Below are 22,807 nucleotides of genomic sequence, written 5' to 3'. Positions count from 1 at the left end.
AATACACGTTTCTGAAACACCAAGGCATGCTTATTTATTAATTGTGCACAAATGTAATAAATAATAGTGCAAGATCATGATAACATAGATATTCAGTTAGAAACCCTTATTCACAGAACACAATGACATCTCTCAAAAACTGAACAAGGACCACAAAAGATATGAAAACAGATAGGAAGAAACATATTCAAACAAACTTATGTATTTTCTAAACCTGAAATGTATTAATTATCATAACCACTGGTTCATAACAAAATTAAACATTCGAAGAACTCCAGTGCCAAGGTAACAATAGAGGTACATACAGTGTACTAATATTTACAGGATTTAATGTGGAGTATGTATTCAAAGTAGAACTTATAGTTTCATTCTACAACCAAAGTTTCATGTTTCATCCCCTCTCTCTTAAATTTCTGGATGGACTGATTGATGGTTCATGCCACACGACATATGACATACATAACCCACGTTTGTTATGCAAAGGTCCATTCCATGAATAAAATAAAGATTGATATGAACAGAAACAAAGGCCAGCATGTTGTGATACTCTTATACTTGAGTCTTATCAAACATCTGGGTCCAAAGCAAACTACAGAATTGTCTTAAACTTCCTGTATACAAGATACCTTCTTTATTTAGCATGAAACCACCAGGTTAAGCTTTATGGCAAGCACATTTAGTTTGTTATTGTATGTAATTGGACCAGAAAAGATCAGTGAGCTGTTTACAGATGTATGAGGATACAATGGCAAACTTTCCATTTGAACCTGATCATGACGAGGGTCTAATGCTGGTCCAGTGGGATTTCATTTGAATGACAGACCAAAGGCACAGATGTAATGTCTCTCAATCAAACTTTTCCATGGACAGGAGATCTCCCCTGCACTGCTGCACACCATCCTCCCAGAGGATGTCTCTGGTCATTAAAGATCCGTCCCCAGTCCAAATTAAGCACATTCCAGAGAACTTTATAATGATGATTGTATTGATTGCTGAGGCGCATGGTTCACCTATGGAGTGTTTCATAGGGCAGGATGCTGAGTCAATGAGAGCTTGGCATGAAGCACAGACTGTGGAGGACTGTTTTGGATGGACGGTTATTTAGGGCCCCGCCCTAGTTGTCGCTGTCATCCTGCATCTCACTGCAGCGCACACTTGTCCTTATTGCTGAACTTTCTGCGTCTCAGCTCCAGCCCCCGCTCCAGGCGCTCGTCCTCCTCAATGGCTCTGGGGAAAACGGAAGCAGCCCGACAATGCCATAATCGCATCAGACGAATGTAAAAGGCACAGTCGTTCTGTCATTCTGTATGTGCATGGCTGCGTGACGCTACTGTAACCAACAAATTACTACGGCTCACCCTCTCTCCTTGGCGTCCATGTCTCGGACCAACTCATCCCGCTGGTTGACCAGAGAGACCAGTTCCTGCAACAGAAGCTCCTCCCGGTGCTGCTGGGCCTTTGTCTTCTGCCACTCTGAATGGGGGGAGGGGTTAATATTACACACGCTGTTTGGAAAACTGCTATACGCCAACAGTCGTAAACAAGGTTGGAAACAGGAGTCAGGCTGACTTGGTGCACCCTCCTAACCTTCATTGGCCATCATGGCTCTGAGTTCTCTGTTCAGCAGCTCAAATCGCTTCTCCAAGTCCTGCTCCTCCTGCCTGTAAATACAACAGATTCCGTTAGCAACCCCCAGCTGCGTACGACAACAAAACAACAGAACTTAATATGTGATGGCACACTTGGGCTGGAACAGTCTAGTAGCAGCAGTGGTTAGGTACTCATGACAATTAGAGATCTGTGAGGGCTGAGGCACGTGTCTTACAGGAGTTCCAGATGGTCCTGTCTCCTTATCAGGGCGTTCTTCTTGTTGACCAGAGTGAACCACTCCTGGATCAGCTTCTCTTCCTCGTCACGGTCGCTACCTGGGTTAGGGACAGGACACAAAGTCCATCATTAAACCGGTACCTTAGAGGTGCCTCATAGGAGAGACTTTGTGTTATCTACTATGATAAAAACAAATAAAGCTTAGCCTAACACTTCATGTAATGTCATGATTTTGCACTTAAAACTGCCGTTTCGTCACTGCAACTCCAAATGGTCCCAAAAGATTTGAGGATTGTGGCATGTGTTCCTTCTAGACATCAGCACCAGGCTAGTCAGCCTTTTTACCCACACTGCTCATCCAACCAGAAAGTCAGTCAGATGATTGGAACATCTGGATATAATCCCACAATTTACGACTTTAGTTGGCTTATTTGCAGGGGTCCAATCCCACCTGAGGGAGTCCCTAGAGCGCATGGAGGAAATCCTGAGGATGCTTGCCCCCACTCTGGGGTTATACTAGGCAAATATGCATAATGGAGCCTATGGAACAACAAGCTACATATAAGCCAGAGGCACAGTAAAGGCTCAAACCTAGACTGTGGTGGATAGCTTGACCAAACGAAAGAACGTCTAAGACTGCTGCAGCATCCGGGAGCCATGTTTAGTAACTATTCAATATGTTTCTCTTTTACTCACCTGTTTCCATCAGCCTTCTGAGTCTCCTTTCCACGATTCCTGCTCGGCTGTCAATGTGCTTCTGTTCTGTCTCCAGGGCTTGAAGCTCACTCAACACATACTGATTGGTGTCCTGCAGATGCTGACCATGAACATACAGACAGACATTGCCAAACCAAACAGAAACCCGACAGATGACACAACATACAGGGAGAGATACACAAACCCACATTGATGACAGGAAATGGTCAGGAGATTAGAGGGAGAAACAGGAAGTGAAATAGAGGGAAAAACAGATAATAAACATGAAACAAACACATGTAGTTTAAGACTAAAAGCCACATGGACCTAGCCATAATGGTAAAAAAAGAAAGAAGGTAAACATAAATATAAGAAGTCAGGTGAATAATAACATAAGTACAAACTGACCAAAGTTTCTTCCTCTTTGCCTGGGACACTGGACTCCTGCGCTGGTGCTGGACTCGTTAACTCTGCATGCAGATCAAATTGTAAGAATGGTCATTATTATATTTAACAAAAATGTAATAGCAAAGAATGCATCATTTCATATAATGCCTAATTAAGCACTTTTTAGCAGTCTGCTCCCTCAGCTCAGATAAAATCCTGGTAAAACATCCTACCTGATTCTGAGGAGCCGTTTCTCAAACCTCTTTCGGAAACAGCTTCATGAGACTGGAAAGGAAACAAAAACACGATACACCTGAAAGGTGAAACACGGCCTGGTCTCTACGGCCACAAAATGACAAACGAATAGAAGCCGAATCTCAGTTGAAATGCAAGACGGCTGGCATTCAGCATGTACCTCTGTGCTCTTGGGTGGGCTGCTGTGTTGCTCTGGCCCGTCCCCTTCGTCCATGGACTCACTTTTCATCCGCAAGCGCCTTTTCTTCACCAGGTCGGCGTCTCTCACGTGACCAAATCCAGATTTGACAGAGGAGCCGTGGGACCTGGGCGGAGGCACGGGCGTGTCCGCACCCCCAGCTCCGCTCCCCTTCTCCTCCCCCCTCGACCACCTTTTAGTCCGGGGTGGTGGTACCAGGCCCCCGTTGGGCTTCGGGGCCTGTTCCGTGACGCCCTCCTCCAGGGAGACGCCTCCTTCTTGCAGCTTGCGGGCGCAGAAGCGAGTGGCAGCGTCCACGTCGGACTCCTCACTGCGCTCCGCCACGGCGTAGCTGGACTGGCTGCTGTTGTGCTCGATCTGCAGCACGCTCAGCTCCTGGCCTGTGAAGTGGGTGCGGATCTGACACAGGTAGGTCATGACGATCAGGCGGTCTGGCACCGAGAGCAGCACCATGTCCGAGGGCTCTATCAGGCGAGAGATGCCCAGTGCCGCGAAGCCATCGAAGGCCTGTGAGAGAGGGAGGGGGATCATGAAACAGAAGTCGATTGACATCATACATGGGAAAAGACTAATTCGAAGTAAATGATGTGCAAATAATATGCTAATGTCACCTTCTTGTTGTTTAACTTGATATCGTTGGGTTCCAGGGTCTTAAAATCTCTGAGAAAAAAAACAAAACACTGGTAGTAAATACAAAGAAATAATAATAACTACCCTAAAATAGCTGCTTAATTAGATTTAAAGTTAAAAAGAAATATGTGTATTTCTAATGACGTTTTCACATTCAGACCAGGATTGAATATTGTGGGGGTGATTTAACCGACTGTGTGCTTACATCTTGTCAGGATAAAAGTGGTGCAGGATGGCACAGAAAGCCAAGCCATTACGCCAGGAGGTGTTGAAATTGGTGACCTTCACTCCTGTATAACCCTTTGTTACCTCTTGGCACCACTCCAGCAAAGACTGGCTAGAGGTCACCAGACCGGGACTGGGAAGAGGGACGGCCATCTGAGGAGACAATGAAAGACAAACATGAGAGGGAGAGAATTTTGTTATAGTGCAGGACTTACACATGTACATATTAATTCATGTTCAGCAATTTTAATATAAGTGTATTGATAATATATAATAAAGAAATCTAGGAATCGAACATACCTCCTGGCTACTGACTAAATCAGACTTCTGATTGGCTTCATCCTTGTTCTCTATGGTAGTGGGCGTCTCTAGGGCAATTTCCTGAAGGACCACAGGACAGGGAGGGGCTTTCTTCTTGCCGCGTCTGGGAAGCGGAATTGTATCTGATGGTTGACCTGAGAGAATCTCCTTATCTGCTGGGGCCTGTCCATTGGACTGTGACTCTTCACTCTCTGGGCCAGTGGCTGGAGGCTCGATGGTCCCTTGTGTTGTGGTATCTTCAAGCGTTGGGACAGCAATGCTGCTGGACCTCTTTTCCCCCTCTGTTGTCTCAGAGCTATAGCGAAAGGAACAGTAAATCAAGTTAGCTGATATATATCGTTTTAGATACAGTATAAGTATAGTATGTCCTGCAAAACAAAACAATATTAAGCACTGACCAGGTCAATACTATTCAACTGAGTTAACATCAGGCAGATGATCTGCCTAACTTCAAATCAAGCATATCCAAAGATTAACAATGTCACAGGTTGTCCTGCCAACTTACTCATCAGCTGCCTTATCCACTGAGGCATCTACAGTGCAAAAAGTAGCCTCCTTTTCTACCTCAAGACCCTCCTCTTCCTTAACACCTGTTTCAGGCACCTTCTCTTTGGGGACTGTCTCCCCTGTCTCCGTCAATAATAAACCCGCCTCTTGGGCAGAAACACAGGAAAGAGTGGAAAGTGGAACATTGTCTGCTTCAAGTCTTGTGTCAACGGGTATCCCATCAGTCACCCGCACACTGTCCTTAACCTCCATCTTATCCTTTGACCGGCCTGTCAATTTCAAAGCTGAGTCTAATGATATCACACTTTCAGTTAAAGTATTAGATGGGCAACTATTTGAGGAGACAGTGGCCATGGTAGAGGGCATACAAATGATTTCCTGCAGGCCTAGATCTTGGAGGTCTGGCTTAGGCACATCTAGACCGACTTTCTGATGGATCACTGGAGTCTCTTGTTCCTCACTGGCATCCAAGGATGGTAGACCTTCTAAGTTCAGAGAAGGTTCATCCTTACTGAGGAAGGGGATTAGGAGCTTCCTGACACGAGGGGCAGGCATGGGCACAGGTTCATCTGAGACCTCTTCTACAACCATCTGACTGATCTTAGCCAAAAGCAATTTTTCTTCCGCTATGAAGCTTAGGTCCTCGTTGGCTGGTTCCGTTGGGCTAACATGAGGGACTTTGGGACATGCTGTAGGTGTTCCAGGCTGAGAGGGAGGTAAAGGCCAGGGGACCACTGAGCTGACAGAAACATCTTTCTCTGGTACTTCTTTGTCATTAACACCATCCTTTATTACACATTGTTCTTCATTGGCTTGGCTTTCTCTGGCTGTCACCAGAATGCTATCTGAGGAACTTGTTTCCATTGCGAGGATTACTGCTTTTGGAATGCCTTCTCCTTCATCATCATTGTCAACGTTCTCCTTCATTAAGCTACACTGTCTGCTCTCTTGTGCCTCATTATCTGTTGCATCTGGCGGTGGAGCAGTTTTCTCTTTGTTTTGCTGGGGTGGAACATGACTAGTGGCATGACTAAGCCTCTCTGGACCAACTTCCTGAAGAGGCACTGGCGGAGAGCTTTCTCGGTTTTTGCTCCAACGACGGGGAAGTGGCTCCAACTCAATGGTTCCAGTAACAAGTCCTCCTACAGGCGGCCCCGCTGATATGGCCTGCTGTGTGAACACACTACTAGAGAGGTTGTCTTCATGTGTGGGAGGTGGTGAAGATAACACCTCTGGACTGTGAAATAGAGATATCAATGTTAGCCACCTGGCATGGCTACAATAACAGTTAATTTCCCCAAAATGCAGACAGCCACAAAATGGTCATATCGCCGTAGACCAATGAAAACGCACAGCAGTGAACATCGTCACAGCAATCTCACTATCAGCTTTGTCCATTCACACTACCCAAATTACATTTACTGGGTTTAATAACTTTAACTTTCACATGCAAACACAAATGCACTAAAATACACCAGCAATTAAACTCTCTCCTCAGGCATGGTAGTCTGCTCTGGACGCAAATATGAAAAAAAGTTTATGGTAAATAACTTCACCAGAACTCTTTAAAAGAACCTTCATTATGAACAAAGAAATGGCTGTACCATCTCAGAGGACTGAGGACAAAAACCAGAGAGTCACAACTTGACAGAGCTCCATTCCAAGTGCACAAATAAAACCTGCTATGTCAAGCCTTCTCAAGGCATGCAGGAAATCAAAAGTGCAGAGAGCAACAGGAGCTCGGGCACTTACCCGTCATCCATATACAACTCTGCTAGCCACACTGTGCCTATATCCTCTTGCCCCATCTCAAACTCCAACTCATCTGAATCACTGTCAGGCATGAACACTGTCTTGGTCTTTTCCTTGATCTTCTTAGGGTAATTAACAGTAGCAGTGGCTTCATCGTTGTTGTCTTCCGACCGGTCTTCGTAAGCTATTTCATCCATTTCTGCTTCTCTGAGTGGTGGGAAATCGTCTACATAACTTTTTGCATCTGCATTTCTTACAAGAGGTAATGCTAGCGGGAGTACATCTACATTGGATGTTTTTGTGATTTTCTTTGTTGGTTCAGTGACCTCCTGTACTGGTTCTGCAATCTCCTTTGTCGTTTCTGTGACTGTCTTTGGTGGTCCTGTGAACTCCTTGGGTGGTATGGCCTGTTGATCATTGTTGTAGGTTGGGTCCATCTCTTGCTTCACCGCAGCTAAACGCAACATCTGCACTAAGCTTGGCCTGCAAGGCTCTTCTGTTCGGCAGAACCTTGCATCATTCTTGTGGGCTAACTGGATAAGGGAAGACTCTGTGAGTGATAAGTTATGTTCCACAACTGGAAGTTCCTCTAATGCATCAGAAAATGCTTCAGGTGGCATAATCTCAAACAAAGATGGAGAAAGTGGTCTTGAGTCTGGTTCTTCTTCCTCCTCATCAGTAGGCACTTGGCCAGATGGCTGAAGTATGGAAGTCACTGTCTCATAACTATGGAATGGGAATATTTGAACATGTTCTGTATTTAGGGGGGATATTACAATGTTTTTACAGGTCACACTTACAGCAGGCATGGAAGATGCAGTTTTTTTTAATGGACACATTTCAAGTGGCACTGGATCCACAGATTACGGAAATTGCTTCAAACAATCTTTCTAATGTAAGATTTGCATGTTATTGATAACAGGTTTTCACAAGCAAGAGCTGCCGTTAAATAGATACATGTCATTTTTTCAGATTTAGCCCCAGAGTCAACAGTACTAAATGTTACAAAAAACGCCTGTGGCCATGCTGATAAAAGCTGACAACACTGAGCAAGCCTCTGTTGCCTGTTACTCACCCTCTGTACAGGGCACCTACTAACGCTCTCATGAAGACATCAACATCAAAACCCTCCTCCTGCACAGCAACAGGAACGTGCTCCTGCCTGCCCGAAACCTGCTCTTCTTCCAACACTTCTGTGGTAATCATCTCTGATGTGTCCATAGAGCTTTTCGTCAGAGCTGGCTCTTCCAGCAGATCATTGTTTGCTTGCCCTGGGCAGACCGTGGAGGAAAAAGACTGACCGGCCCCTTCTTCACTCTCATGGATGACAACAGAACACTTTCCCAGCTGAAATGTCTTCTTTGGAGGGGGAGGATGAACAGGAGCGTCTTCAGCTGATGGCCTGTCAAAGGCTACTGAACTGTCACAGTCAAAGTAAATGTCTGTTTCTCTATTTCCCTTGGCGGACGATGGGAGGGGACAGTCATCCAGGTAATCAGTCACCAGGATCTCTGCTACAGACCCCTGTCCAGATGGGCTGACATGGACACAGATGAGACACATGGTTGGACACTAGTCCAGCACCAGCAAATGGACTGGAATCCATAGAGCAGGTCACCACTTCTAGCACGGAAAATATGACTGGTCTCCGGAGAAGTTAAAGCCTCAACGCAGGGTTATTAGCACTTTCTGGCGAGCATTAAAACCTGCATAAAATATCAACACCACGACAAACCTGCATGTCTACTGTAAATATGTGTCACATGAACACTTCACACCGTGCAATGAGTTCGACCCCCCGCTAACTTACCCCCTCTGCAAGGTAATCTTGGCTGGCTCCAAAATGCTCAAGCCTACTTCCTCTGTTTCCTTCACTTTAGCTTTCACCTCTAAAGCAGCCCAGAGAGGCCTCTCAGCCTCTGGTCTACTGGGAGGAGGCTTCACCTCGCAGGGCTCTTCCTCCTCTACGTCTGACCCCCCGGCTGGAGAAATGGGTCCTTCCAACGACACAAGTGTGTTTGTCTGTAATGAGCCCTGCACGGTGGGGCTACTGACCACCTCCGTGGGTAGATCAAGAGTACATGCAGACAGTGAAGGAGATGGTTCAGTGTCTTCTCTCTCTTTCACAACTGCCTCCTTTCCAAGAGATTCAGAACACTGGGCTGAGAGCCCTGGAATAGGTTGCATAGGGAGGCTCTCTGATTTCTCCGAGGTGATTTTCCGTTCTCTGGAAACTGCCGCTTCTGTCTCAACATCTTGCTCTGAGCTGAGAGGGCAAACGGGAATGACATTGGTGTTACTGTATCATTATCCCACGCGCAGTCAATATTTACAGATTGGACACATTCAAAATAACGCTAGGACGCGGTCGCGCTGCCAAGAAAAACCACTGGATGATAATGCACAGCGATATGTTAATGAGGTATATATCTGAGGTCACAGGCGTCACCGTTACTCACCCTGTCCACACAGATTCTATGTCTGGCACTAACACATCCTCATCTACTGTCCCCTGTTCCTCTCCAAGGTCATCACCTCTGACCCTCTCCACCCCTGAGTCCCGCTCTGGTTTCTGGTCCCAGGCCTTCTCCTCCAGGGCCTCCCAGAGCGGAACCTCTGCCTGTGCCAGGGCCTCTGTAGCAGGCTGGGGCTGTTTAACTGACATCCCTGGCAGTTCGATAGGCTCCAGTGCATCCTCAGCTATGGTTTCTAATGTACAGCTGGATTGGATCATATGCTCAAAGACGTCACATCGAGAGGGTTCAGGCATCTTGGCTGTCTCTAGCCGCTCAGAGGCCGCATTCATGGTTTTATCAATAGAAGTCGATGTACTGCTGTCAGATAGGAAATCGATTTCAACGGTTTTGTCAACACTGACACTGCCTGACGAGGTCAACGCGGCTGCTTTTGATGACATATGGTCAGAAGTACTGAAAACGGGGCAGGGGGGGTTAAAAATGAAACAGGAAAAGGACAGGAGAAGACAGAATTAATGAATAGCAGACATGATTAAAGGACAGGTTGGAGAAAGAGTTGAACTAGGTGGGCCACCACTTACCTCTTTTTATGCACACGGTCAGACGCTACTGTCTGTGTTTCCACTTTTGCTGTCTTCTTTTCAGAACTATTTGACAGTTCTTCACTCTTGTCAGCAGTCACTTTCAGGGGGGACAATTTGTGTCCATCGGCTTGAGACAATGATGCCTTCTCATCCTGTTGTTGGTGGTCCATCTGTTTCTTATCTCCTTCATTGTCTATTTTCTCCTGAGTCCATGATGGCCCCTTTGCTTTGATTGGCTTCTCTTCCAGAGGAGGGAGCTCTTGGGTAGAAATACTGGGTGTCCCAACTGGTGTGGATGTAACGCTGGGTTGGCCTGCCTGGAGGGCAGACATATTTTTCAGAATTTCCTTGTCTTCATCTGACCTGTTGAGGTCATATGAACATGGAAAAACAGGGACTCTGCTCTGTTGCTCCTGCTTGTTCTCCTTTTCAAGGCCTTTCGCATGCTCCTCAGCTGTGACTTGACACGTGATCGGTTCTGGTCTGTTCTCTATTTGGATGTGTGAAGATGGCTCTCTGGTTGACTTTATATCAGCTTTCCGTTCAACACTGAGGGACAGGGACACAGACGTCAAAGGTCTGCGTGTGTGTGTGAGTGTGTGTGTGTGTGTGTGTATGTTTGTAAATGTGCAAGGGCAATATTTTTTCAGGACTGAACAGGATAAACAAAAAAGAGCTTTCAATAAATACAAAAAGAGTTCTTGTGTAAAATAGCCAAGTATAATGTTTAGACTAGTGGGGTCATCACCATGAGAACAGCAGCGAGGTCAGTGGGTGCTTGTTCATAGAACGTTGCACTTACCCTCCATCCAGACGTTCCAATTCAAACTTCAAGCTGCTGTATGGCGACCTCTTTATTGTCTCCACTTTTGGCATTTCTTCACCAGCATTTTCCTCCAGAAACAGGCTGCCAGTAGTGACCGATGGATCGGGAATCTCTAAAATTATATCATCAAAGTCTAGTTCAGGCACAGCCAATGGTGGCTTGTCTACGCTGAAAGGCATTTTCTCCAGGATGGAGGGAGAGGTGTACTCTGTTTTGGCAGTTTGAGAAGGCAACTCTGTCTCACTGGTAGTCTGCTTTAAGTCTGGCTTCTTTCCAGCTATGATGTTTCTAGAAGGTTTTTTAGGGCTAGTGCTCTCTGGCACTTCTAACTCTGGACTTGAGAAAGGCCATGGAGGAGGAAGTGCTGGAATAATCTCTGCTGGCTCAGAGTCTTCTGTGGATGTGGGGCCTGGGACACCAGTCGCTGGGCCGTTATCATGCCCAGAACTGCGGAACAAAGATAGTCGGTGTCAGAGTTCAGACGTCGAGGTCAGGCAGGGCGCAGGACGCACAGCAGGCAGGTCACACATTGGCAGGGTCGTGATTGGAAGCACACAATGATGTTAGAGAGTGTTTTACAGAAAGTTAAATGAAAGTTGAAGTTGGAAAACAGAAGGAGGGGATGAGTTATTATGGGAATGGAAGCATGCCATTAGGTTGGATATAAACGGAAAACACAACCCGCTACAGACATTAAGTCAACTCTCACGCTCTCTTTGTCACTCCTCCCTGTTTGAGGCCATAAAAAGGCAAAGCTTTGGGCTCAATCAATCAGGCCTTACTACAGCGTATCTCTGCAGCATCGGCGCAAAGCTGAAATCACTGCAATTATTTCCTTTGCTCCGCTAAGACAACGATTTTGAAGTTGGTCTCGAAACAGAGACGTGCAGACAAAGCTCCATCAAATAGTGAAAACCACCCATAAAACGTTAGCCTATGACTTTAACACACACAAACCTCAACCGTGACGTTAGCCTATGACTTTAACACACACAAACCTCAACCGTGATGTTAGCCTATGACTTTAACACACACAAACCTCAACCGTGACGTTAGCCTATGACTTTAACACACACAAACCTCAACCGTGACGTTAGCCTCACAGCCATACTGTCACACACACAGAATGCGTGGCCACCACATAACCTTTTCCTGACATCACACAGCTACAACAGGCCTCAAAGACAAGCTGCGTTGTGGCTGCACAGTAGCATAACAGTCACCAGAGACTCACCCTTTAATGGTGCTGGCAACTTTCAAACCAACCACTTTCTCCGGATCTGGTCGGATCTCTCTGTTTCTCTCGAGCGATGCAGAGGCGGTTTGGCTGGTGTTCCTGATGGGGCCAGCGGTCCTGGGATGGAGGAGAGACTCCCCCGCTCTGTTCAGGGACAGGGGGAGGGAATCACCTGAGAGAAACACGGCCGTCTGCTCGGACCGTTTTGCTCCTGGAGGGGTCAGGAACAGAGAAACGTCCAACAAGGTTTAACAACATTTTATTTTTTTATGGATCATTTATACTGTACATAAATGCAATTGCAAATGTATGAATGAAAAGAGATATATTTTACATGAAACCAAAACATTTTATGATGCTCAGCAACTCTTAGTTAGGCCCAAACTTCAAGCCTGAATTAAAGTCCACTGCTTCACACATAATCTCTGCCACTAATTTCCGCTGCAGGGACAACATGCTATTGCTGTTATCAATCCACTATGCACTTTGAAGGGTATACTGACTGTTTCAAAGGCAATTCACTCAATTTCACCTGATACACAGTTATAGTGTCTAAATCAGTAAACGATTTACAGTCTTGGTGTATCCAGCCAGAAGACAGCAGAATGTCTCACCGAGTGTAAAAGGACTGCAGTGGTCCTCCTCAGTTAGTCTGTTCAACTCTCTCTGCATCTCTGGAGGGAAAAAAACATGCGTGTTGCCATAGGGAGAACGGAGCGACAGTGTTATGCTGTTTCCATCTAAACACTGCCTTGGTTGATACAGTGTTGCGTGGCTGATGCAACAGAGCATGACATAATTCATAATGAACGTCTTGTCTGAACAGAGATTTTACTGGCAGCGGTGTGATCTACTCGATTTCAGGCACAGCGGGCCGTGTTGTACCGTCCGCAGGGACTTTGTGCAGGATATATTCTTACCAGGCACAAAATAATGTGCCTTCAGCTCCACTTGCAGGCATTGTATAGGATTTCTAGCAACAGCTGAAATTGGCCGGGGGAACAACAGTATTATCATGGTCTTTTACCATGATAGGGTGAGGTGTATGGCAACAGACTAACTGTCCACAATTGTTCTACAGATTAAATGAAGGCGATAGACCTCATCTCCTTGACGGCATTCGTGCTGTGAGACCTGCCGGTACCGTACCTGACTGGGTGGTACTGACAGTAAGAGAACCCAGGGCGGGAACAGTAGCAGGAAGTGAAGGGTCGTGCTCGGATGGAAGGTCAGAGAGAGGGGCAACGATGAGAGACGGTTTTTGACGGAGGTTAGAGCGAGAAGAAGGGGGATTGTGAGAGAAAAGACATTTGACAGGAGGTGAGGACTTTGGGAAGGGAATGGGCGGAGGGGAATGGGGGTCACACAGAGCGTCCAGGTCCGGGGTTGTCAGCAGAGGGACAGGGGTCATGGAATCCCTGACAGGGGGACAAGGATAAGAACAAGACGGGCAGGAGACAGAGGGGCCTGACATGGGCCTGGGTCTCCCCCACTCCCTCTGCCGGACAGAGACTGAGAGCAGAAAGTTGATGAAGGGGACAGAAAGAGAGAAAAAACAGAGAAAGGAGAGAGTGTGAATGGGCAGAGAAAGATTTATGACTGTGGGTAGACGGAGGGAGACGAAAAAGACAATTATATAACTAGTTCAGCAGTGAGTCTTAGGAATGAAGACAAAGATGCAAGTGGACTTTGGCTCACGCTTCAAGGTAATATGACTGACACAACCACAGAAGTCAACTGCAGTGAGGAACTCTATGTACAGGAATTGTCTTCGTACCTGGCGGGGTGTTGGGGAGCTGGGGTTTGGGAAGGGTTGGGTCTGGCTGGGATAGGAAAGGGTTTTTGTCTTGAGATATGGCAGAGGAAAAGATAGATGGGGAGGAGGGACGCTGATGGGTTGAAACAATCTGAGGTCTGAAGACATTGGGGCGAGCTGTCAAAGAGGGGGAAAGGAAAATTAGAAGAAAGGACAGAAATTAGAAGAAAGGACAGAGACAAAATAAGATCAGAGACAAAATAAGATCAGACAGGAGAAACTAGAGAAATACATACTGAAGCCACTAAGAGTCCAACTTAAAGAAAAATAGTACATTGAACTATGTGATATGGAGGTGGCCTTTGAACTTTGAACTGCCATGCGTTTGATACCTCTCTTTGAGTCAGAGGGTAGGGAGGGGGGTTGAGAGAGGTCAGAGGTCAGGGGCTCAGCTCGTCTGAACTGGGGCCGACTGGAGGCCTTCAATTCCACTGCAGGGCCACTCAGAGCCCCTGGGAGACTACTCAGAAAAGACACAGGGGCTAGGAGAAACAAGGACATGAGGAAGTGAAAAGAGGAAAGAAAAAGAGTAGGTTCAAACATGAATAGCCGAAACCAACGGTTGAGAGTGAAAACCCAGTGAGGGATCCTGCAGATGGCGTGCTTCACAACATGCGTTGATGTTGCTGTTACTGGTTCTAAACCACAACTTCCTGTTAATAGTGCAGAGACCCTGGTATTCACTGGCCAAGATTTCTAAAGTAAGCACGTGCCAATGGTTGACGCCACTACACACTTTAACATGGCTAGAAATCACTGAAATGAGTCACCCCAGACATTCCAGCTCCACCCACTTGCTGGCGGGATACTTTAACAAATGGAAATTAAAAAAGGCAAAAGGCAATTCATAGGCATGCTGATAGAGAAACTATTGAAGGTCCAGTAAAGCTGTAGTGAATGCAACAAAATTCAGCCTGCATGTATCCTCCTGGCTGCAGATACCTGAACTGCTGCTGTGACGGAAGATTTTGGGCAGTGCAGGTGGTTGGTAGTGCCCAAAGGCTGGCTGTGAAGGCACTGATGATACTGAGGGAGGTTGATAGTGGATCAGATCTGGCACTGAGGAAACTGGAGATTCTAAACACCTTAATGGCACTGTGGCTGAGGGCGCTGAGGGAACTGAGGGCGCTGAGGGAACTGAGGACGCTGAGGGAACTGAGGGCGCTGAGGGAACTGAGGGTGCTGAGGGAACTGAGGGCAATGATGGAACTGAGGGCAATGATGGAACTGAGGGCAATGATGGAACTGAGGGCAATGATGGAACTGAGGGTGCTGAGGGAACTGAGGGCAATGATGGAACTGAGGGCGCTGAGGGAACTGAGGGCAATGATGGAACTGAGGGCAATGATGGAACTGAGGGCAATGATGGAACTGAGGGCAATGATGGAACTGAGGGCAATGATGGAACTGAGGGCAATGATGGAACTGAGGGCAATGGCGGTCTGGCGGTCACAGAAGAGGGTGGCACAGAGTATGATTGTCTAGAGCGGATTGGAAGATGAGGAGAAGGGGTTGAAGGGACAGGAAGAGGGGGCTTCGAATGAAGGACAGGAGCAGTGCCAGCTTTCCCTCTATCTTTTCCAAAGGCTACAGGATGCAGGGGAGGGTAGAGAGTAGAAGTAGAAGAGTAGAAGAGCAAAAAAGAGACAGAGGAAGGGAAGAATGAAAAGACAAAGCAAAGTAGTGAAATGGGATGACTTTCACAGCAATGACCTTGGAGCAATTAGTATTAACTGCCTTGCTCAGGGTCAAACATTGAATTTTTCACTGTGCAACTTTGGGATTCGTAGAAGCAACGTTTCAGTTACTGGTCAAATGCTCTAACCGCTAGGCCACCTTGCACCCCTGCTTTCAATTCACCGTGGAAGATTTAAAGATGTAATGATGAAAAATGTCACTCATATAACTCATGATTGATTTGTTCTATGTGATGCCACAAATGTCATTCACATGAAAGACCCTGAATATGATTTCTACTGCAGGTCATTCATTCATGAGTTACAATGGTAGTATGACAGGAAATTAGTCAGAAATAGATTATGAACTGAACAAGAGGAAGCATGGTACCTATGATAGTGGGAGTCTTTAGAGGAGTAGACCTCTTTTCTGGAGGGTACCCTGGGCCAGCAGGAAGTGAGGGGGCTGTCAGAAAGAAAGAAACCACGAAAGGGGAAAGGCAGGCACAGGAAATGAAATGTATTTAACAAAAGGGAGGACGCCATTATTCAACACAGGAGCGAGAAAGAAGGGTTGAAAACAGAGAGACGTACTGTGGACGGAGCACACCGTTAATGATGTATTACCTGCGGCAGCTTTGCTTACGCTTGCTCCAGCACTGGACCTCTTGTCATCCTCCTCGTCGCTCTCATTGAAGTCGTCAAGGTTGCCGATGTCTGTGGGTTTGACGCTCATCAGGCTGGCCAGACTCTGCATGTCCTCGTCACTGTGGGAGAGTAACAAGGCACTGTTAGCTAGACACATAATTAAGTTATTACCATTGTTGTGAGTAGAGCACGGGTGGTAATCAGCAATCTGTCGTCGGCGCGACGTAAGACTCACGTGGCTTTCCCCTCTCTGAGAAACACGCAGGACAATGAGAGCTTCAACGTAGCTTCTACCACCTTGACGGACAGCGGCTTCATCTTCAGTGTTAGGTCCTGCTGTGTGGGCGTGGCACTGGCAAACTTCTTCATATTGACATCCACTGAAGCCAACACCTTGCGTTGACCTTTAGTCTCCTGTAAGGTAACCAGGAATGGACACACTGACGATCACCCTTCAGATTCCTATGAGGAGCTTTCATATTGTAATGCCAGCTGTTAAGAGATGCTGTAATTAATGCCAGCTGTTAGGAGATGCTGGAATTAATAACAACTGTTAGGAGATGCTATAATTAATGCCAGCTGTTAGGAGATGCTGGAATTAATGCCAGCTGTTAGGAGATGCTGGAATTAATAACAACTGTTAGGAGATGCTATAATTAATGCCAGCTGTTAAGAGATGCTGTAATTAATAACAACTGTTAGGAGATGCTATAATTAATGCCAGCTGTTAGGAGATGCTGGAATTAATAACAACTGTTAGGAGATGCTATAATTAATGCCAGCTGTTAAGAGATGCTGTAATTAATAACAACTGTTAGGAGATGCTATAATTAATGCCAGCTGTTAGGAGATGCTGGAATTAATGCCAGCTGTTAGGAGATGCTGTAATTAATGCCAACTGTTAGGAGATGCTGGAATTAATGCCAACTGTTAATGCCAACTGTTGGATATTTTCCAATGGTTTGTGCTTGCCTCTATCTTAAACTCTAAGCCCACCCCTTACCATATCAGTTATATGACCCTAACCTTTACCCTTTAACTTCTTTTACATTTTTAGTTCATTTCTGGGACTTCCGAGTTGTGACATAAGCTCCACTCTCAACGCTGAGTTCACTAATCCCATAATTTCTACTTTAAGGATGACATTTCCAGAAAAACACTCCTGATGAAGAAGGCCAACATTTGTAATGAAATAGAGCCAGGAAGGACACTCACACTCTCAATGACAAATGTCCAGTCTTTGTCTTCAAACACATCAGAATGGAGATCCTAGTTGGGTAATAGAGAAAGAAAGGTGACGACGGGAAAAAGGACACATTTGTAAGTAAATAAGACTAGAGATTAATTATTATAGCAATTTTGTCCCAGGGTACTAAATTAAACACCACTCAGGTGAAACTTACCCTAAAGAGTGTGACTGAGATATCGATGTTCTCAGGTACTGGCCACACCACCATTCCCCTGTAGGGGTTCTTGATGCCTGGCTGCCACCCATGAAGCTAGTGAGACAAATCAAGACAACATGACTACATCAACATACAGTACAAATCAAGGAGAGATATCATCAACATGCGGTACAAGTCCAATGAGATGTGATCTGTTAAGTTCAGTCAAACAGGATTAGTATTTACCTTGGAACACATACGCCGATTTCTTCTGGTCCATACCACCCTGACTTTATCTGGTTGCCTGAAATCATAGAAGACAAATGACACATCAAAATATTAGAACGGGGAAAATAATAGACTGGGAAATGAAAGGCGTACGTTTGTAACTCCTTTTAGTCGGTTCAGCATTAGTTCTTATGGTTTAAAAATAATAGAATAAATTGAAAACTAATGGAATACATTTTACACACAAAAACACTCCGTAATGGAAACATCAGCACACAAGCTCTGTGTTTTGTGTTTGGTATGAAATCATGTTTGAAAAAGAAGGGATTGTTCTTTGAGTCGCTGTTGGCCTTGTGGGTTTAGTTCCAAAGCAAGTTTTGTTTTACACAAATAGAACAATGGAACCGGGCCCTGACAAACGTTATATTACACGACAGATAAATAACAAGCATGGTTGGATGGAAGATAGTAATCAAGGTCTTATACGAGTCACATAAACCTAGTCACATATAATCACTCTATAATCAACTGTGAATGCCTGGGAGAAACACAATGTGTGTGCATCTGTGTGTGTGTCTGTTTGGAGCAATGATCCTTTTGCTATTTAAGTTCTTTACTATACAACAGCGTTTTGGTCGCAATATTGGTAATAGTTTTCTATTGGTTGAAATGTCAAAGGGAAATATTGGCATGTATTTTACATGACACCCTAATGCATTCCTGAAATTGGACTGCAGGGAATGTCATCACACACTTACATAACACATAGATCACTGTTATGCAGCTAAATTCTCCTTTTACCCTCCCAGTGTTGAAGGCACAGGGAAAGGTTTCCAGACCGCTGTTTTGTCCTTTGTGTTTGTAAATAGGTGAAGCTAAGGCTTCTGCAAACCAGGAAGAATGGAAGGAAATCGTACCAAGGCACGTGACCTGGCCCACAGCTCTGTGTTCATGAGTGGGGTGGGGTGCCTCACACAAGGAAGGACCCGTAGCGCTTAATCCCTATTAACCTCCCGTATGAAGCCCCTCCCTCCCACGCTGTCTGTTTATATTACTGGAAGCCCCTCCCTTTCTATGGTAACTATAATGAGTGGATGCAATAAACCTGATATGCTCACTCATTTAAAATGTAACACAGCTGAGTGGCAAAGCAAACCTGTCACCTTTGTCGGATCTCTTGTGACGTACTGAAGCCCATTTGCAAGGGGCTCCTCACAAAGGTTCTGTTGACTAATGCAGCATGTCTGGGAGAACATCAAAAAGTTGGGCCAGATTTGTGTGTGTCGGGTTGCAGGCTAGTTATAGCAGCAGACGGAAGCCAAAGGGCATGTTTGAGTGAGGAGGGGGCTCGTTTGGCAGCACAGGGCACAGAAATAGATCGTCAGACTGTGGCAAACCCACTAGAACAGGCGAAAGCGTGTCCATACTCCTTTCCGAGTTAGAAGAATGACTCACATCTAAAACCAGGCCGCTGTGTCATGCTCCAGCTGTCATAAAACAGAGGCAGGATTCATACTTTGTTGAGTAGAAGTCTGAAGACTTTGACCCACCTGCCTCAAGATACAACCAATAAGGAGGCTTTTTCTAAGACTGCCAACCCATCACTGGCTCTCACGCTAAAATGACTTATCTGATGGTGTGACCTCTCTTCATGTTTGTGTTGTTATGAGAGATAAAAATCTAGTTCACTTACAGTAAGACCACTGATACATGTCACTGGTGGGGCCCAGAGCTCATAGGCTCTACGACACTGGATCCGTTTTTAATGCAAATCTGATCTACTAAGAAATACTTATCTAATCACATTACTGTAAAGTATACAACAGCATATAGTTGGGTTGCAACATAAGAATATAAGCGAGGACATGCATGGCTTGCCAGCCTGATGCCCAAAAACGTGTTGTAAGCCTACAGTATTATTTCGCTATTATGCTACTTTAGAGTTCTGCTATGTTTTAAATGATGAATCAATAGGCTATTGATTAAGACCCTTCCTTAATTTACAGAAGATTAAAGTAGGTGAACTGTTGATTACATCATGACAACAATGATGACATCGGCATAGGTCGCCTGTGGCCTAGGGTGCTCCAGCAAAAACCTGTATCTTTCGCACTCTTTCTGTTAAATAACGCATAAAAATAGAGGTAGCCAAATAAACATGGCAAATACATACAAATAAATGCAATTATTGTGAAAAGGGAAAGTTTCAAAAGATGTAATGTATCCCTCTGGAAAGTAATTGCCCTGCTGCCAGTGTCATGTCCAGCCAGAGTATCTTTATACTCTTTATTGTTATCAAGATCTTGCCGTCAGTTTGAGTGAACTGAAATAGCTATCATTTACCATTAGCCTATGAAATTGATGAAAAGGCTATTGGTAGGAAGTACTGCAGCACGTATACCGCCCGCTTACTGTATATGTGGTAACTATCGTAAACGAGGAAATGTAAAGGCTCGATGCTTTTTTAAATATTAATATCTGTATCTGAAGAAACACAACCACGCTCTTCCTGTAACTCTTCTCTCAAATGTGAGGAAATAGGCTACGGGCCGTCGTGGATTGATAGTATGATCAAATAAATGGAATAAGTTATTGGCAAGGAAATTGTAAGTCGAACGCAATGGCAAGGGTATATAGTTTCGCAAACCTACTTTTAAAGTTTAATTATTAGCAGAAGAAACGCCCTTCATGGGAGCAGTTCAGACAACACTACAATATAATGTGAAAAATTTGCTCGTGTAGGCTAAATAAATTACATGAGTGACCTACCATTTCTTGGTGCATTCCAACACAAGCTCTTGATAGGACGCAACGAACTGGAATTTCGAAGCTTTCTTGCCAACCCGTTGTAATCTTTTCCAAACCGAAGTCATAATTGAGTTTATTCACTTATTAGTAAATTAAGTTCCACTTCTCTCTCCTTTCAAGGATGGTAGTACAATGACAGTTTGTGGTGCGCTAAACCGTTGTCTCCGGGCAGCGGTGTTCAACGGGGACACGCAGCCGATGAAGTTTCATTTAGTTGAGTCACATAACTGTCGCCATAACTGATTATAGCATCCGAACTAACGCATTAAATGAAAAACAATTTACGAACTACCGTAATTATTAACGACAGATAAGCGGAACCGAATCTACTTTCACACGCATTTCAACACTTCCACGTGATGAGAAGTAAAATAAATGTAACCCTTATTCCACAAAATGTGTTGGCTCATAAAAGTGTCAACCACTCTTGCAGGTATACTCTACTCTGTCCTTCATCCATGGATGTAACCTCTATCCTACTAAGTCAACATAACACATTTTAAATGATTAGTCGAATAAGCTCCTATAGGCAATCATCATTTTACGTCTGTTTGGTTCAGATAGACAAGGGGAGCGGTATGCAAAACAGCAATGATGTAGGAGCATGCTATGCAAAGTTCCTTTTCTGTATCCGTACAACAGTAACAACCCAACTTATCAGACTTTGGATTCCGTCCATTGATCGCTGCTAGTTCCATATGACCAGTGAAGATTAAAATGACACTTACCCAACTTCATTCGAAATCAATAATTAGATGCTTGCCAAAATCAAAGCTCGACTTTAAATTCTCATCGTATAATATCTTTATGAATACAACTTATTCCGCTCAACAGCCTTAACGATAAAAATATCGACATAAAACCAACTCAAAACAACATTTAAACGTCCAGACTGTTGTGATTCTGGTTGGTTGAGAATATGGATTTGACATAATATATTTGAACCTATAATGTTCAAATATATAATGTTCAAAAATCAATATATATATACCGATTTTTGAAATGTTTGGTATCTGGCTTAACGGTTCAAGAGAAATAATAAAGCATAGGGAGCTTTATTATATATAGGATATAGCTCTCTGTGCTTTATTATTTCTCTTAAACAGTTAAACCAGATACCAAAGCGAATGTATTTCACATGCTTTGGCTATCCCAACTTCAAAATCGTAATTATTCAACGTAATAAGATGGGAAGCGTATCAGATTCATTAACGTCTTTTCTGTTGGCCTGAATTTGTTTAGCCAAACTGCTCATGAATTCAACAGGGAATAGTGTAGCCTTTCAAGCTTTCTTAATCCAAATGTTATATTTATTTTAGGAATAACTCTTTGGGCCGGTTTCACAGATACGGATTTAGCCTAGTCTAGGGCTAAAAAATCAGGTTCAGTAGAAAACTCCATTGAGCTTGTTTTTTTTGTCCTAGACTAGGCTTAATCTGTCTGTGAAACCGGACCATAATGTCCATACTTATTTACAAGCTTTGTGAATTAGTTTGGGCCCAGAAACATTGAACAACAAAATGATGCATGGATTTCCATGAAGAGTGATGTCGTAGTCCACTGCTTATTAGGAGCAGCCTAACATAGGGATTTTCCCTAGCTGTGTGAGGTATATTTTTAGGAAGCAGAAGGATGGACAGACAGAGGCAGCTGGGGCCATGGCATAAGGAAGTAACACACTTGTGATTCATCAGAACCCTAGAATCCATATGCCAGTAGAAGCTTGTATTATGTGTTCCTTTCAACTGTTCAAAACAGCCTCATGACAACAGTGACTGAGACAGAATGCATAAGAAGGCTGTAAGATGTTCTGTCAATGTTTTGAGGATCTTGTGGATTTTTTGTGTGTAAGTATGTTTAGGGTTCTATTACCAAATATATGGAACTAAAAAAGGATCCACTTCCATTCAGGGCAGAGATCATTGAGGTAGACAGCTGGCTAGCTGTGTTTCCCAACTCAACCCCACCTTGTTCTCGGAGACAGAGTGAGTGTTCTGCCTGGGTGCAACAAGCGGATGTGCAAGTCATGACTTAACATGTCATTTACTGTGACTCAAGCAGAAAAAAACTCATTATTCATTAGTGTCTGAGAGATATAAAGCCAGGCAATCACTTGCAATGAGAAGTAATCATTTTTAATTCAGTGGTAATTTTTTTTACCACTGAATTAAAATTATTTTTAATTCAGTGGTAATAATTGTTCAGTGGTAATGCAAACTTTTCTACTCTAAAACCAAATCACAAGAACCATTGTTGATAGTAGCAGTTGTTTGGATCTAGATCTAGAAAAAAAACACTTCAATCAGATTATATATATAAATAA

At 44.5% G+C, this 22,807-nt stretch overlaps 1 protein-coding gene across 13 annotated transcripts; it reads right to left on the bottom strand.

Moving 5' to 3' along the window:
* Nucleotides 1-8: 8 nt before the first annotated feature.
* Nucleotides 9-21,027, bottom strand: ehbp1l1b (EH domain binding protein 1-like 1b). Of its 13 annotated transcripts, none has more exons than XM_029120974.2 (31): nt 20,446-21,027; nt 17,695-17,752; nt 17,467-17,562; nt 17,279-17,332; nt 16,299-16,477; nt 16,043-16,182; nt 15,807-15,881; nt 14,682-15,326; nt 14,072-14,221; nt 13,701-13,856; nt 13,073-13,435; nt 12,538-12,597; nt 11,921-12,134; nt 10,663-11,133; nt 9,858-10,409; nt 9,259-9,729; nt 8,610-9,065; nt 7,875-8,336; nt 6,800-7,525; nt 5,046-6,284; nt 4,520-4,835; nt 4,200-4,372; nt 3,976-4,024; nt 3,326-3,871; nt 3,144-3,195; nt 2,932-2,993; nt 2,524-2,644; nt 1,826-1,925; nt 1,588-1,661; nt 1,359-1,473; nt 9-1,227 (listed from the first exon to the last, which is right to left on the bottom strand). In XM_029120974.2, exons 1-31 carry the CDS (start codon nt 20,547-20,549, stop codon nt 1,140-1,142), a joined length of 8,367 nt encoding a protein of 2,788 aa, XP_028976807.2. In that variant the 5' UTR covers nt 20,550-21,027; the 3' UTR covers nt 9-1,139. The 13 variants fall into 13 exon arrangements, with proteins under 13 accessions (XP_028976807.2, XP_019904037.3, XP_019904042.3 ...); XM_020048478.3 differs by having other exon boundaries at nt 2,524-2,635; XM_020048483.3 differs by lacking the exon at nt 6,800-7,525.
* Between the last annotated feature and the right edge of the window lie 1,780 nt (nt 21,028-22,807).

This window comes from Esox lucius, chromosome 7, assembly GCF_011004845.1.
Source record: "Esox lucius isolate fEsoLuc1 chromosome 7, fEsoLuc1.pri, whole genome shotgun sequence".
NCBI classification, from domain to species: domain Eukaryota; kingdom Metazoa; phylum Chordata; class Actinopteri; order Esociformes; family Esocidae; genus Esox; species Esox lucius.
The sequence above is the reverse complement of the archived record's forward strand: the minus strand, read 5'-3'. Positions and strand labels throughout refer to the sequence as shown.

Bases quoted from the DNA above. Each gene is read 5' to 3' on its own strand.
- ehbp1l1b (XM_029120974.2), bottom strand. From the start codon at position 20,549: ATGACTTCGGTTTGGAAAAGATTACAACGGGTTGGCAAGAAAGCTTCG. The intron at 15,327-15,806 runs GTACCATGCTTC...TGCATCCTGTAG, and splicing joins AAAGACTCCCACTATCATAG to CCTTTGGAAAAGATAGAGGG. The intron at 14,222-14,681 runs GTATCTGCAGCC...TGTTTCTCCTAG, and splicing joins CCGTCACAGCAGCAGTTCAG to CCCCTGTGTCTTTTCTGAGT.